Genomic DNA, 17,563 nt, shown 5'->3' with positions numbered 1-17,563 from the left:
CTTAAAGGAATTGAAGACCATATATTAGCATTTTATTTTATTGCAGAATATGTTTCTATTAGAAAATTTGTGTGGGCCATTTTCTAATGTCACTATTTAAGTTAAATTGTTATTAACAGCGTGTTCTAATTTTCTTATTCTTTAATGTTTACTTATTTGACCTTTTCAGGCAAGAGATTAAGATAAGATCTTGATTTTTTTTTTTTTAATTCAGTAATGAATTGCTTAAACTTTCCATTTATGAAAGTTTTCTGTGTTACTTTTTTCCCTAGTCAGCAAAAAAAATCCAATGCTTGAGGTTTTTAAAAATTATTTTTGGGTATTTATAAAGTGTGATTTTAGCATGGCTTTCTAAGAAAACGAAATTTAAATGATAAACTTGAGGGAGATTAAATAGTTTCTATATTACTGTTGGCTTGAGTTAAACTACTGCTTCTCACCTAGAAATTATACTATAATTTGTATTTGTAGTATTTCAACTTTATATTAAAGTCTTTATTCCCCAGAATATTCTATATCCATCATGCTTTTTAACCAAGAGTGGTGCTTTTGGATCTTATATGGTTACCTATTTTTCCTAAATTTTGAATTGTAATTTTTTAAAATTATTATTGTTTTTTTAGTCTATACATTCATCTAGAAATTTAAGTTATTAGCACTTTCTTGAAATCACTTAAAGGTAATCTCTTGAGTTTTGTTCCTGTTAACATTTGACTGATATAACATTAAAAAGTAGAATGTTAAATATAGGCATATAGAGATTAACAACTCCTTATCTTCATTTGTTTGGTTTGCAGAGTAAAGAAATAAAATGAATAAGATCACTAATGTAGTGATTAATGATTGTGAAATTAATGGTCAAATGACTTTAAAAACCTAATTATTGGCACTGTGGATAAGTAGTTGCTTGGTGGTACTGGCAAACCCCTATCCCAGCAGAGCTCTTTTCCAACCTCCTAATGTTTTGGTTGAAGGCAATGTAGTTTGCTGGGAAGAAGATTGATCTGGATTCCAGGAGACTGGGTTATTATGGATAAGTAGCTTATTTGTGTCACATTTTATTCTTTTGTAAAATAAGAGGCTGTTTAGATTGTTTATGGTTCTAACAAGTAAGACAAGTTTACATTATGTTTTTAATGCTTAAAAAAACTTAACTTGTCATTTTCACATGCATCTCTTTCCTCCCCTCTTTGCCTTTCTGTTTTTGAATCACAACCATTATATTCCAATCTTTATTACCTGGATTGTTTAGAATACCCTTCTTAGTCTACCCTCTTACATTTCAACTTTGTTGTCTCCAGTATGTTGACAAATTGATAATTCTCATTACCTGAAGGGTAAAATAATAACTTTTAAACATTTAAGTAACTTTTCAATTGGGCTCTATAGACAGTCAGATTTAGTCAGATGAATACCATTAATTCTAGCCTAAACTGTTTTCAGTTATTTTGGAATATTTTCCTTGATAATTTCCATATTTGGAATTCCTGTCTCCTTTCAAGATTCAGCTCTAGGTTAATGTAAGTTGAATCCATGGTTACTTAGTTTAAATATATCTTGATGCACATCCAGTTCTTTGTGAATGTTTCCCTAGTCGAATGTCAGCCTTTTAAAGGCAGGGACCCTTTCACAAGGGCACATCATAGAGCCCTGCAAAAGACAGTGCTTGTCTGTTTTATTATAAGGGATATTGTCCCTATCTGGAAATAAGAAATAATTTCCTCATTTCTCATCCACCTCTGGAGTAAATCTTTGAGGCCAGGGTTGGTAACTTAGATTCTTTTACTTAATTTATTGGTTGTACTTTGGGAATAGCTAAAAATTTGATAAGGATTGTTATGCAAAGTTGTTTATGTTACTTAAAATTTTTGTTATGCCTAGATTTATGTATTCAGTATCAAAAGTTGTTCTCTAACTAGATTTTTTTTCCACTTAATCTTTTTTTTTTGGGGGGGGGAATATTATTTTGCTTAAATAGTATTTTTATTTGATGTTGCAAACATCATGTATCATATTTTAATTCCTGTTTAATTTCAAAAGTGTTAATGATATATCCTAGGAATTATTACTTAGTATTATGTAATCAAGAAACAGTAATACAGAAAGTGCAAACTTCAAAAAAGACAAGTTTAAAAGATTTTAAAGAAATTTTCTTTTATCATGGCACTGTCACTCTGTGAGAGAATCCAAAAATGTGAAAGGTGACTGTTAATAGAAAGACATGGAAAATATTAGAAAGCTTATCACAAACTTGGCTACTTTTGTCTTAATTCCTTGCAGGATAGAGACCATTATTAAGCCTTTATTATCCCCAGCCCTTGAGGCTCTTTCACAGGTCTCTTTAGCTTAGGTATTAAAGAAGAGTTAAGTTCACTAACCCAGGGATTTGGGGGTTAATTTTCATTAAAAATCTTAGGAAGTGTAACAGTGTAGTTTGTACCTTTTCATTGTTGCCAGATGGAATCTATTACCTATAGTTCATCCTCTTGGTTATTGCTCTAGTAGAAGACTGAAAATTTTAGGATGCGAAAGCTTATTGAGATGTGGAAAGCAATTGAGATTGTCACATTAATTAAATAATAAGGCAAGTCATATCTATATAATTGCTTAATATGAAAAGTGCTGCCTTGAACCTAATATTCACCTCAGATCTGTTGTTTTTAATGTATTCGATAATTTCACAAAATCAGAATACGGTCTATTTTAGAATAACAGAATTTTGTATATTCATGTGAATGTTACTAACAATATTTTTGTGAAAATATTTAATTTCTGGTAGAGTTGCTATGTTTGACTCTCTTAATAGATCAGTGTTAACATTTCAAAATTTAGTCGTCAAAATATAAATCTATTCAGTTGTTGATTTATTAAATGCTTAACATACACACACACACACACACACGGTTGTTTAATAGGCATTGGGAATGCACATACAAAACAAACGAGAAAAATGAGTTCTCTTTTGAAATAAATTTTGTTATATCCGAATCACTCTAAGAGTAATCCCTTACTTTCCTCTAGAGCAAAATTTCAAACTCTAAAATCATGGTTTTTTCCTTTATGAATTGAATTTTTTGAAAAGAATTTGTTAGAAACAAGGGATTTTAACACATGAGTAGTAAAGCCATTTTAAAAAAATCTATCTAACATTTAGTTAAAGTAAAAATAAATTGTCAACTGTAAGGTGATTTAATATATTAGATAAAAAGTTAGAATCTTGGATTTCCCCCATATTTCCTACCCTTTTTAGATTTAACCTCATTTCCATTATAGAGCATATTGAATTGTAAGAAAAAAAGACCCGGGGTATTATTAGAGCTAGATGTCACTTTAGAGGTTATTTGGTTGTGCTCATTTTACAGCCTAGGAAACCTACCCAGACAATTTAAATTGCCCAAGGGCACAAAGGTAGTATATACTAGAAAAAACGATATACTGATTCCAAATTCAGCTCTTTTCCCCACTGTACTAAGTCTTAACAGATGAGATTTGAATGAAAGGACTTAATAAGTAGCTTTAAAAAGATGAAGTATAAATAGTAAGCATAATTGGATACTCTAATAGAGACTGTACACCTGTATGTACGAGATTTGTGGTTCTATTAATGAGTCACTGTGAGCTTATTTACAGAATTGTTTAATATTTTACCTGATAGTGAAAATACAACTCTGAGGTATAGATTGTTACATGGTAAAATTCAAATAATTTGGTTTTATTTTATTCATTTGTTGCTGAAGCAATTGTGATTAAGTGATTTATCCAGGGTCACATAGACAGAAAGTGTTAAGTGTCTGAGACTAGATTTGAACTCAGATTCCTGACATCAGGACTGGTGCTCTATCCACTTATACCAACTAACTGCCCCTGGTTTGTATTTTAAATGACATATTTCATAGGCTTTTTATAATGCACAGATATAAATTGCCTTTTGACATTTTAACTTCAGCTATTTGTATTTGTTTTTAAATGTATGATTTTGTTTTTGTTTTGGTAGGGTAAGTGAGCAATAAAAATCTGAAGAGCAGTTTTATTTCCAATTTCCGATATTTAATGGCAATTAAAAACTCAGTTTATTTTTTAATAGTTGGCAGACATAATTGAATTATGGTTATTTCTAGGAGTTAATATTCCATGTTAGAAAAAATTTATGACACTTTTGAGTAAGCACTTGTCCATATTTGGGGTATGTCTTATACTTTTTATGGGATAACATTGAGCATGACTTCAGCCTAAACTGGAGAGCCGCCCTAGGTGCTTAGAAAAAGTTCCCTGCTACCGTTTTTTTTTAGCATATTCTTCCTTTCTTTGTCTCCTCCAAAATTATTAGCCCTGAGCTATAGAAATGGAAATCTCTACCCACCCCATATTGAGTTTTTCTTGTAAGCCTTTGCCTCCCAATATGTGTTGGAATTTATTCAGGTCATTGTCCTCTATAAGTGAGAAACTTGGATATCACACCCTTCACACACCTACCTTTACTATTTCATATTTTTTTCTGCCTTCCTCTTTCATCAAAAGTTCCATAATCCCAACTGTATTGTAAAAGCAATTTGAAGAAGTTTGCTTTTGCTCTTAACTTTTAAGACTTGGACTATCTTCTAGCATTCATTGGTTATATAAATCTAGCTCTCTAGAACCTGACAGTCTTTCCACTACAGGGTATTGATGGAAATACTGGAAATGTTTCTTGATATATTGTTCCTCACTGCCTTTGTAAGTTTAACATCCATCTATATCACCTAGTGGAGATTTTTGTTGTAGTCATATATTAGTGTCCATATCATTTCTTTCCTTTATTCACGTTTGGTATCTGACAGCCTTTCACTTCCTGTTTCCAACCCCTCCTGTTAATTTAATACACATTAATAAGAACACTTTTGACATTTTTAATATACTAGTTCATTAACCTTAATTCTCATGAACCTACATTATCATTTTAGCCTACATTTTATGGTTATTTTGAGCTATCCATAAGAGTATTTAGCTTTGACCTTACTATCATCTGTGTTTTATAAAACCCTACTTCTAAACCCTAAAATTCTTTGTAGATTTGATCCTGTAGTTAGCAATTCAGCTTTGCACTATTCACTGTTAAACCATTTCTGATGTCATATTTCCATTACATCTAGTTTAACCTTGTTAAGCCTTATCCCTTTCTCTTAATTTACTAGCCACGCTTAGTATGTTGATTTGATCTATATTTTTACTCCCTCTATTCATTCACTATTTTCTTTAATGCTTTACAATCTTCCATTATTGTCACTTTAATGGAATCTACCGCAGAGTCATTAGTGAATTCCTACGGTCAAGTTAATAATTTTTTTCTTTGTAGCATTCTGATCATTCACTTCCTTCTTTTGTAAACTCTAGTTTACTCCTTCCCTTAACTTTTATCTTCTTTGAATATTATTCATGCTTTATTTTTGCCTTCCCTTTTCATCTTACTCAACCTATAGATAACTTTTCCACTCTTCGAGAAATCTATTAATTTTGTATTCACACCTCCCATATTGAAAATTCCAGCTTTTTATCTCCCCATAGGTAAAATTTTTTTTACACATATTTTGTATCTTTCTGTCACCATTTACCAGTGATTTGATTTTACAGTCTCCAACTAGAATCTCACATATCAAATATAGTCAAGCAGATAAAACAAACACATTGACCAAATCTTAAAATATATGTATATGTTTAATTCCATTGGCAGTAAATGGGAGGCATACTTCACTATTAAATCTTCTTTGGCATTGACTGGATCAGAGTTATGAAAATTTTTCATTGGAGTTTTCCTTGTTCACATTGAACAGATTATTCCTTGGGTTTTCAGAAACTGCTGCCCTATGTTCTTAAGCTTTATTTTTTATTAGTTGTTTCCTGGTAGAATGCCTCAAATCAAACATGTCTCTTTTTTGGGGGTAGGAGGGGAGTGGTAAATACAACTAGCTATAAATCCTTTTTGTCAGTAGTTTCACCATATTCCTCTTCATTTTCATTAACTAGTCATCAAATGTTTTGATTTTTTTTTTTCCCCCTGTTATCTCTAGCATCCTTTACAGGTCCTCGTGAATATTAGTCTTAGAACTGGTCTACTGTTTTCACTCTTGCCCTACATCCTTATTAGTCTTGTTCAAAAACATGTGACTTCTCATTTTTGAGTGCATAACAACTAATTACCTGATTTTATGGGTTTCTATAAATTCAATATAGCTCACCTATAATCTTAATTCCTACCACTTCCCAACATTCACTTTGTTATTTAGCCAGATAATTGACTATATACTATGCAATCTATATAATCCTCACTGTACAATATACTAATTTTGATATCTGTTTCCTTGTTCCCATCACCTAACTTGTTCTGCCCTTCACATTTCTAAGTGTAGTGTTCATCCATCTTTCAAGGTTTTTTTTCAGGGAAGTTCCCCAATCTCCTTGCTCTTCTTTTAACTGATAAACTATTACTGCATGATTTGCTATTAGTTTTTTTATTCTTTTACATTTCTTTTTCTTTAAATATATATACTTGGTCTCCTCATGAACCAAGATAGAACAGTATTTTATTTTCTTCCATTATATGTTTCTGAGAAACATGATTAGATGCTATGTGAATAGCTTTTCATTGAAAAATATCCTGAATCTACTAATAAATAGAAATAGATAACATACATTTTTAATTATTTGAAAAGGCCATAATTATTCATTTGTTTTTAAATTTTTTGAATTCTAAATTTTCTCTTCCCTCTTCATTGAGAAGGGAAACAATTTGATATAAGTTGTAGTAATAGAAAGCATTTTCATATTAGCCATATAGTACCCACAGAATTCTCTTTCCTCCTTCCCCCCAAAAAATAAGGAAAAAAGAAAAACAAAGTTTAATAAAGCATACTTTTAGTTATTTCTCTGGAGGTGCATAGGATTTTTCATCATAATTACTTCAGGATTGTCTTGGATTAGAAAACCTGAGTTATTTAATAGTTGATCATTATACAGTTTTTCTGTTAACTGTGTCCAGTGTTTTTGGTTCTGCTCACTTAGCTTTATTTCAAAGAAGTCTACAGATTTTTCAGAAACCATCCTGCTTGTTTTTTCATACTGTACAATAGTTATAAATCTTGATGTTTTGTTTTGGGGATATTTTTGTGATATTCATCTAACTAAATGAAAGGCTGTCAAATTCTTATTTGAATAATTTTATGTAAAATGTAATATATGTATATAATTATATATCCATGCAAAATAGTTATTTATTTTTAATATATGTGTATTCTCTCCACCAGAGTAAGGTTTTTTCAGTCCAGGATGGTTTTTTTTTTTGTTTATGTGGTTCTATAAATTCTTTATTAAGTGCAATAAAGACCTTCTAGGTCTTTTCTGTACTGATTTTTAATCCTGACCATTTGTCTCAGTAGATGACCAGTCCATTACCTTTTTAGTGTCAAATTTTTTTTTCATTATATTTTATGCTAACTTGTGTGACAATCATAGCTTAAAATATACCATAATAATCTCTTTGGCATGCTTGACTGCCATTTTATTCTTTGAAAATTCTTGTTACGATCATAATGATAGCAACAAAAGAATATTCATTTCTAAAAATGCTGTCTGATGGTTAATCTTTGTACATAGTAGTGTGTTATTTAAGATGCTTTAAAGCAGTGTAATTTTTCAAATGGAATATGGAGTGGTTTTTTTTTTTCCCCCTGGACCAATCTCATCGTGCCATCTACAGTAGTTTGAAGATATATGCACTAATATTTTAATTTCAGTAGGCTGCCGATTCAACTGCTTGCCCAGAATTGAACAAGAGGTATTATTTATCCATTTGGATTTTGCTCTATAGGTATTAAGTGATTATGGTTTATCTTTGAAAATTTGAATATTTTTATTCATGATGATTTTCAAGTTTAACTTATGAATTTTTCATCCTCAGTAAGAGAAAAGAGCTGTTTGGAAAGATTTTTTTCTAATGACAGTTATAAGTATAGCTATATTTTTGCTAATTGGTAAGTTTTTTTTTTCCTCCCTATGATGAAATTACTTTCCTTAGCAGTTAAAGAATACTATATTGAAATTGAAAGTGCCTCATATTTCTTATTACTCTTTTATTACCCATTTGTAAAAACAAGTAATTTAAATGGAATTTTTAAATAACAAATTTGTGTTTATTTGTAGAAGATCCATTTGACGACTTTTTTGGAAATCGAAGAGGGAATCGTGGAAACAGAAGCAGAGGTGCAGGACCCTTTTTCTCTGCCTTTGGTGGATTTCCAAGTTTTGGAGGTGGACTTGCTTCATTTGATACAGGTATTTTACACTTGTAAAATAGGAACCAATGCTCTTTTAAAAAAAGATTCAAAACTGTATTTTATGTGTAGTTCTTAATTTTGGTAGACCAACCTGGCTACTGTTTTCTCTGGTATGTTAACGCTTTGTTGCCTTGTGATAGTTTTTTTGGGGGAGAAGGAGGGATTGTATGTGATCCACACCAAAAGGAGACTTTATTTGCTACAATTCTGTGAAAATAAGTCTCAACATTGCTTATTTTCTACATTTGGCTATAAGTTTATTCACTTGTCTGATTGAGCCTCTTTAACCTAAACTGTGATTAATTTGATCTGTCTGTTAGTAATTTGTGTTCCCTTTGCCTTGTTAATTCCTATACTTTAACTCTTTTAACTCCTTTTAAATCCTTGGTTTTAGTGTTACAAAAAGCTAGGTTTTCTAAGTGCTCCAAGAACATTTGGACTTCAAAATTTTCTTTTATTTTAGAAACACTTTCATATTTTGGGTAAACTTAGTATTTCTTTACTCCACTTAGTTGTTGCCCAAGATGCTGAGATAACAAGTATGTTGTCAGTACATAATGTATCTTCTACACTTGGTATTTGATATCAGTAGAGAGCAATCACACCCTTGGATGTGAAAGTTTTCTCCTTTTTTGTGATATTTCCTGGTCTAGGTTATGTTGTTGGGATAATAAAGTAAATTTTGAGCATTTTTTCCTACATGTGAATTGTAGAGACTTGAAAAGAAAACTTATCATGGAGAAAAGCGATAGTTTTTATTTTTGCAGTTTGAATTGTATTAATGTACAAGGATGAATATGATAAGAATCTAAAAATTAAGGAATTCAATTGTGTATCATTAGAAGAAAAAACAATCCCCTAACCTTAATTTACAGTTAAACCTAGGGTAGCCATATGAGGTATAAAAAAATTTAAGATAACTTATAGGTGTTCTGTCACTTTTTAATGGTATCTGAAATATTTGGACAGAATTACTCAGTCTATAGCTCCATGTCCTTAAATGTTAAAATGTTGGGAGAATAAAATAGGAAAATGATACTGTTTAGGAGAGATACTGATGGTGATTGTTCACAGCTTAGAATAGGTAGTAATGTGCTACCTGACCCTGTCATTTGGCTAAAGCCATGTTCACATTAAAATAATCAAAAGTTTAAAAGCATTTTTTCTGACTGAAAGCATGACCTTTGAAAAGGTTTTCCAACTCTAGAGAATATATCTTTCTTCTTAAAAGTTTAAAAAAAAATTCCTTTTACCTCTAGGTTCTGTTGACACATCATTGTGATTAAGACAGTTTATTTATTTCCACAATATTTCTGGTTTGACATAATTGGGGCTCTTTTTTTAATGATCCTTTGTTTTGTGGTAGCTGTATTGACTTAGATTTCGAAATGTTCATGTTACTTGGAGTAACATTGGATTTTTAAATAGTTGTCTCTTGATATCATTTAATAGGAACAGTATTTTAATAATTGTAATATCTTTTCTATTTATACAGGATTTTCTTCATTTGGTTCAGTGGGGCATGGAGGACTTACTTCCTTCTCTTCAACGTCATTTGGTGGTAGTGGGATGGGTAACTTCAAATCCATATCAACTACAACTAAAATAGTAAATGGCAGAAAAATCACTACAAAGAGGTACAGTTGTATTTTTAACACTATCTTATGAATTAAATGACTCTTAATGATTTCTTGTCAGTCTTAACAAATTTTATATTCATATGCTGATTTTCAGTGATAAACTAGGTCTTGAAATTATAAATTTGGTTGACTATGAGTTCTTGTATGTTTTTGTGGGGGGAAAAGTCCATGATTAAGAGCCTTTTTATTTTTTTCCTTTCTGCTTGATGTGATTTGTTATATGAATTACAAATAGTTATTTTGATGTGTAATGATCTACACAATTGGAAAAGTAATTCTGTTAATTTTTAAAAATTATTATTATTTTAATTTTAATCTCTCTTGATAAGGAGATTATCTCTGTAGGTGGTTTAATCCTCAAACCTGTAATTTGTTGAGCCAAAGTTTATCCATACTTGGAAAAGAATCTTTTTAGGTAGGAAAAGTAGCTTAGCAAACTTCATGGCAGAAAACTTGGCTTACTATAGTTGTTGCATCGTAGTGTATTCAGTCACCTAAGAATGGGGATTAGGTTTTTCATGTATTTGTGTTGCAGTTACCTCCTTTAATAAACATACTCCAAAAAGGTTTTTAAATGAATTTTGTCCTGCAGAACTGTTGAGAATGGTCAAGAAAGAGTAGAAGTTGAAGAAGATGGCCAGTTAAAGTCCTTAACAATAAATGGTAAGGAGCAGCTGCTACGCTTGGATAACAAGTAATTCAACGCACGCATTTAACAGAAATATTAAGCTATTACAAGCACCATTTGAGGATTAACAGGAACATTTTTTTGAAGATTTCAAAAGAACTCTTTCAGTATAACTGTATCTAATCTAAAGTATTTATAAACGGCTCATCGAAGCACCTATTTGTCATAGACTTTTGAGTTTATTGTTTGGGACCACATTAATAGGACCATTTTTTTTTTTTTTTTTGTGTGTGTCTTTAAAATTGTTGTAAATTTCTGTATGCACTTTGCTTTTTATTAAAATTAATCCAAGGTGAACAGTGATCCTTTAGTAGTGCTAGGGCAAAATGTACACTAACACCAGCATGAATCTTGCTTTTCCATTTTGTTTGAAATGTGAGCCAAGTAGTAGTTTAAGTCTGCTGTGAAGTTAACATTTCCAGGATGAATCTTTTTTTTTTTTTTCTTTCTTTCTTTTTTTTTTTTTTTTAATTTCAATTTTTTAAAAGTATTTAGTAGTAAAAAAAAAGGTATTAATACGTTAATGGTAATACATTTCTGGTTTGAAATAAATTAAGGATGTTTTCTAGTTGTGCATGAATGCTGCAAAACTTAGTAAGTTTTGACAATTGTTTAAATATGTAATGTTAAGCCTAGGCAAAAACAAAAAAAAGTAAATCTGGTAAACTGGGTCTTTGTCATTTGCTAAAAAAAAAAAAAAAAAAAAAAAAAAAGAAAATGAATAAATGCTAATGTTTGTGGTGCATTCTTTCATGAATGGGATTTGTAGCCTTCTTGTGTCTGTGTGTGATTCGGGTATGTGGGAAGTCAGCTGCTTTACTAGTATTTCAATTTCTTTTTTGCTGGTGGATATGGGCCTTTCATATGCAGATATTTTCTTTTTACAATTGCAAAATATATGTAGTTTTCCATGCCTGCAAGGTAACTCTTAGCACTTAAGTAACATTTCAGTTGTTGGATTTATTTATTTTTTTTTTTTAAAAAGAGGGAATTTGATTTTATGGCAGAGAGGGATGTGTGTATGTTTGTGTGTGTGTGTGTATACATGTATGCCTGCGTGTGTTCATGCATGTATGCGTGTGCTGTATGGAATAAAAAAATCAATGTGAAAGCACACAGTTGAAGACACTTTGTATAGTTAAATCTTTTGGCATAATTGGAACATGGATGAAATAATTTATATTAATTTATCACTATAGCTAAAAATTTTACACAAAGGGAAAAATACAAACTACTGAATTTTGCATCTAAGCTATCATCATCTACCGTCTTAAAACTTTGTGAATTGATAGGGTATGTACAAATAAATGAAAATTTCCTGAGTTAGATTAATCTTGATTCATTTTGGGGGATAAAAACTAAAACAAACCCTAAGACACTATATATTTAGAAAAAATATGAAGGTTGCTGTGACTTCAATTATTTTAGTTTGGTAGCTTTAAAAAAGTATGTTTAGATTAAAATTTTTAAATATTTGAAAAGAGATAATCATAAACATAATATAGCTAACATGATTTAGCATACCAAAGACAAAGCAATTGCGAAAATTTGTTTTAGTTTAATGTTAGGTGTTGGAAGAGATCTTGAGCACATGGTTAAACTAAAACAAAAGGTTTTATACATTTCTTAAATGATATCTATACATATATTTTTAAGAGTAATGATTCACCTTCATCTTTCCTCAAAAACAAGGTAAGTGGTTTTTTCCTCCAATATCTGTGATGGCGAAGCAATCATATTTGAATGAACTTCAGACAGGAATTCAGAATCTCATTTTTGCAGTTAGGATGAGAAAAGCATTCTGTTAATAACATGTTTAGATGCTGTAGATTTTAAATGGTATCTATTATTAATATGTATACCTTATATTTGGTTTTGTATATACATGGTTGAGAGGAATCAACGTTGGTAAGGAAGTCAGGAAACTTGAGATTTAGGTTTCAGCCGACATTATTTAGTGAGGGATTTTCTTATTTGAAATATGTTTTAATGAGAAAATATTAGTCTGGTTCTATAATTAAAAACAATGAAAAAGATTGTGGTGTTTTTTTTTTTTTTTTGTTTGCTTTAAGAATGCTTGTTTTCAGCAATTTTAGAACATTATGTTGATGACTGAATCTTGATTTAAGTGATTTATTTCTTAATTGTTCAAGTTAACATGATTTTTAAATTATTTAAAGTTTTATGAGGAAATTTTTACGATATTGTATTATGTATGTTTGAGTAATTGCACATTTTCTTATTTTGTCTTTTTAATTATATGATTACTTATTTTCTTTGTCACACCAGAAGTTAGATAGCTACATTCTAACTTTTTGATTCATTGGTTGTGTGAAAGTGAAATTTTCATCAATCTGTTTCTCATTACCCTTGTACTGTTTTCCAAATGATTACATTTTAAAGAATTTTGTCAAATTCATATTCATTAAAAGTTTATTAGTCAAGCAGGAGTAATTAAGTTGCTTGCCTGAGTTATATCTTGATTCTTAGATAATTTTGAATCGTTGGGGTATGATGTGATATTGGTAGCCCCGGTAAATACTGATCATAGGGAAAAGATGTATTTCTTTACATTTTAAAAAGTAGAATCAGTTGCTTAAAAGAAGTACTAGTTGTAGATTGATTTAGGCTTGTAAAATATAGTGAGACTTTATTTTATTTCTTTGATTTTGTTTTCTTCTCTATTTAGCATTATTGCCACAGGGAAAATAAATCCCATCACCCAAATCTGAGAACTGAGTTTTGAATAGAAAGAGACCCTGGGGATCTTCTTCTTTATTAGATGAAACTATATTCCCAAAGGTTATTATATAGCCAGAATTTAGGAATAGGAAACATTTCCTTATGCTCTTTCTTGAGGTCTTTCCAATATGTAATACCTCTATCAAAAGTACGTATTATACAAAAACAGTTGAAACATAAATGTTCTGATTCCTTGATATTAAAAAAAATTTTTTTTGTTAATATAATCCTGAGATCCAGTTATGTGGACTCCATGGAAAAATCTTGTTTTGTTACACTTTAATCTCTCTATAACTGTATCTTTATGACCCAAATTTTCATAGATTATCTTGAAACTATGAACTTGAATATAATCCTTATCACACAAAGTTTTGGGGGCAGCAGGATTTTAGCTTTTATGATTCTCATTTCTCTTGCATGATTACAAATGTCTTAAACAAAAATTTGTTAGCAATCATAATTCTAACAAGTGTTTAGATATCTTTACAAGTGTTTTCCTAATTACTTTAGTTAAAGCTTGATATACAAAAGTGTTAAATAACTTCCCCTTTATCTCTTTTATTATTTATTAAATGTGAAAAATTACTTAGGATGTTCAGGGTGTTTTAATTATAAGCTTTGTTTTATATATAAACAATTAAGGCACTGTATTTTTACTGTTTTAAATGAAGGTGAAATAGTAGGTCAAAAGCTAAATTAATTTGAGAGAAATGCATCATATAATTTAATTTGAATGTGGACATGACTGGTTTTGAAATCCTTCAGGCAAATTATGAAGATCCAGTTCATTAAGAGAAATAATGATTGGACTGGTAATAGCATCTCTTTCAAATTATTGTAAAATACTTTCCTAAACTACAGTTAGTCTTTTATATTTATGCCCTTTCCTCTTCATATAAAGGAAGGCATTGAATTTTTATTTTTAAGAATCTGATCTAATCTTCAATGCCGAAAGTTCAATAATTGTGTACAATATAATATTAAGTTGTCATCTTTACAGAACTTAAATGAGAAAAATTCAATTCAACAAACGTTTCTAAGCCTCTTTGGTACTCTCTGGGGCAGGGGATGTTTAGACTGGAAAGGTATGCAAAATTAAAAATAAAAATTATTCTTAAGGAACTTTAATTCTATTGGGGAGGGAAATATAACATAAAACAAATATTAAGTAATATCAAGAGTAAGAGAATAGTATGAGTACTTCCCATAGAACCTGCCTCCTAAACTAATCCTTGAAGCAAGTTAAGGCTTCTAAGAGGCTGAAGTCAATGGGAGAGATGGGAAACATTTCAGAATTGGGCATAAAATAATGCTATTAATTACTGTTATAGGCTGTCTATTGGAACAGAATGAAAGGAAGTACTATAAAATTAGTCTTAGAAAATATGGTGGAAACTCCTTGACTGACAATCTTTTTATCTAAGAGCTTGTAATTTTTCTCTGATTAACTTTTTTACCTGTGCTTGAGGTCATGACAAAGACAGGAACACTCATATTCTCACATGACCACATCTGGAAGAGATATAACTTGGACAAGCTCAGCAATTATAGAGACTTTAGCATGACTATTGATCTCAATTTATGAAGTTAAATTGTAATAATAGTTAGGTAGTGTCAAGGTAGTGTCGTAGATAGAACATTTGACTTGGACTCAAGATCAGTGTACTGATATCAGTGCATCAGATACTTAGTAGCTATGTTTCTGGGTAAGTCATTTAATCTTAGTTGACATCAGTTTTCTCAAACTACACATTGGGTGAAATAATAGCATTTACCCTCCCAGATTTGTTGTGAAGGATTTGTAGAAAGTATCTTAATATATAGCAACATTTAACTACTATTACTACTAACCTCATTATCTCCAGTAGCATCATTAGGTTTCTGTCGTATAGTTGGATTTGAAACATCAGTTTCTGAAATTGAGAGAGCTGCAATTAGATAGCAAGTTTACTTTAAAAGATTTGGCTGTGGTTAGTAAACTATGGACTTGGTATAAACTAAGTACCACAGCTTAGGAAGGAAGGCTAAAATAAAGACAAAAACTCTAGTGAGAATGCTGAAAAGACTGGAATCCTTAAAATGATTGGATGAAGGCATTGGCTAAGGTTGAAGAAAGATGTTAAGGAGGTTGAAGCTTTAGATAGTTTTGAGGAATACTGATAAGATAGCTAGAAGAGGCAAGTTCTTAAGGACATTCCTGTTATATAATTAGTGAATTTCTGATAACTTGTTTGTTTTTCACATATTTGAATATGCCTTATTAGGCAGCAGCATTTCATTTGATGTTTATTGTAAGCTTTGGAAGAAGTAGTAGGGGACGATGAAATAACAAAGTATGATTAGAGAGGGGATGGAGATGATCATAGTATCAAATTTATGAAGTGGAAGGCCAAGGAGGGACCGATATTAAACTCTTTGATAAAGTATGACACTCCTTAGTAGCTGACACAGTAGCATTACCTGCTTGATATGGTGTTATAGACAATTTGCACTCTGTGGAGGAGTGGTTACTGAACATTTTAGGAAAGGGAGGATTGGAGTAGTAATGGGAAGCAAGATGATGCAGTCTTCTAACATGGTGAAAAGAATGAAGGAGGTATGACATTTTCTGGAGATAATTGAATTTCTATGAGTGGCATATAAGAACATACTTTTTTTTTCCCCCCTTCTTTTTATTAATAGCTTTTTATTTGCTAGATATATGCATGGGTAATTTTTCAGCATTTGACATTTGCAAAACCCTTGGTTAAAATTTTTCTCCTCCTTCCCCTCCCGCTCTCCCCTAGATGGCAGGTTGACCAATACATGTTATACATTTTATATGTGTTAAAGTATATGGTAATGTAATATACACACACACACACACACACACACACACACACACACACCCTGTTATTTTGCTGCACAAAAAGAGTCTGACTTTGAAATAGTGTACAATTAACCTGTGAAGGAAATCAAAAATGTAGGTGGACAAAAATAGAGGGATTGAATATTCTATATAGTGGTTCATACTCATTTCCCAGAGAAGAATATACATTCTTAAAAGGCAATGTATAGGAACAATGTTCACCTGACAGTAGATAGTTGATCATATGGCTGTTGTCTGAATTTTTGTCTTTATCCTGTGCTATTAGGAAGAAACATGTTAATAATGAAAGTCTGACATGAATGATAGAAAATACTTATAACTTTGATAGGGAAGAAATAGGCGTTTGAAAATTCTGTTGCGTGATGCATATAAATTTGTTTTATAAGGTAGTCCCTGTTTTCCATATATGGACTTTGCAGGACTAGATGTGAATTTTCAACTTGAAGGTACAAAGAAATGTAGGTTTGAGTTTTGCAATTTACCCTAAAAAGAGTTGTAAAAATGTAATGGAAATAGTTTAAGGATGAGGCTTTTTCTTTTACAGCTGTGAACATAAAATAATATATCAAATTAGGGCTTTCTAAATGTATTTTTTTAAAATATATATTCAAATTGGACTGTTTGTATGTATAAAATTATGTAATTAAGAACTTTTAGAAAAATTTTACATTTAATAGCTTTTGTTTTTAACAATCTTTGTTTTTATAAAATTCTTGATCACTCAGTTGAAGGAATTTATTCAAAACACCAACAATTTTCAATATTTAAAAAGAGTTAAACAGAAACATGCTCTTTTCCCTTAGTTTTATGAAGTTCTTACTAAAATCCTCTCCTGTTATTACTTCTCTTGTATTTTTTCACATAATTTCCCTGTCCCCAATTGTCGTGCATTATAGGATTGTTGCCTCTTTATAGGAAAACATTGTCCCTGAATTCTCGAAAGTTGCTTTATGTTTCAGTGGACCACAACCTCTGGCAAGTTATGTTATGCTAGATGGACTTGTTACATGTTTTTCATTGGTAAATACAGCTTAAATATGAAAAGGTTCATTAAAAATAGCCTCTAATCCTACCCACTTCCCCCTCTAACCATATATAGAGAGATAGAAAAAGGGGACAGAAGGTGCTGAGAATCACATGGTTTTAAGGACCCTCTATTTATAGGCTTGATTAATACAATCTTGAATTTGGTCCTTATCCAGGGAAGAAGTGGGCGTACTTTTGGTGTAACTATATTGCTTCATTTTTCCTGGTAATAAAAGGAAGTCAGAAGAGAAAGGAAGTTGCAGCTAAAATAGTTTTTGTTAGAGTAATAAGG

The 17,563-nt window shown here is 30.8% G+C and overlaps 1 protein-coding gene across 4 annotated transcripts in view; it reads left to right on the top strand.

Moving 5' to 3' along the window:
- DNAJB6 (DnaJ heat shock protein family (Hsp40) member B6) overlaps positions 1-17,563 on the top strand; it is a 114,192-nt gene that overhangs the window by 50,648 nt on the left and 45,981 nt on the right. For all 4 annotated transcript variants that reach the window (XM_051961573.1, XM_051961574.1, XM_051961575.1 and 1 more), the window contains 3 exons: positions 8,173-8,304; positions 9,802-9,943; positions 10,539-10,609. In XM_051961573.1, coding sequence (XP_051817533.1) covers positions 8,173-8,304; positions 9,802-9,943; positions 10,539-10,609 — 345 coding nt within the window. The remainder of the gene's footprint in view (positions 1-8,172; positions 8,305-9,801; positions 9,944-10,538; positions 10,610-17,563) is intronic.

This window comes from Antechinus flavipes, chromosome 5, assembly GCF_016432865.1.
Source record: "Antechinus flavipes isolate AdamAnt ecotype Samford, QLD, Australia chromosome 5, AdamAnt_v2, whole genome shotgun sequence".
Taxonomy (NCBI): Eukaryota; Metazoa; Chordata; class Mammalia; order Dasyuromorphia; family Dasyuridae; genus Antechinus; species Antechinus flavipes.
The sequence above is the reverse complement of the archived record's forward strand: the minus strand, read 5'-3'. Positions and strand labels throughout refer to the sequence as shown.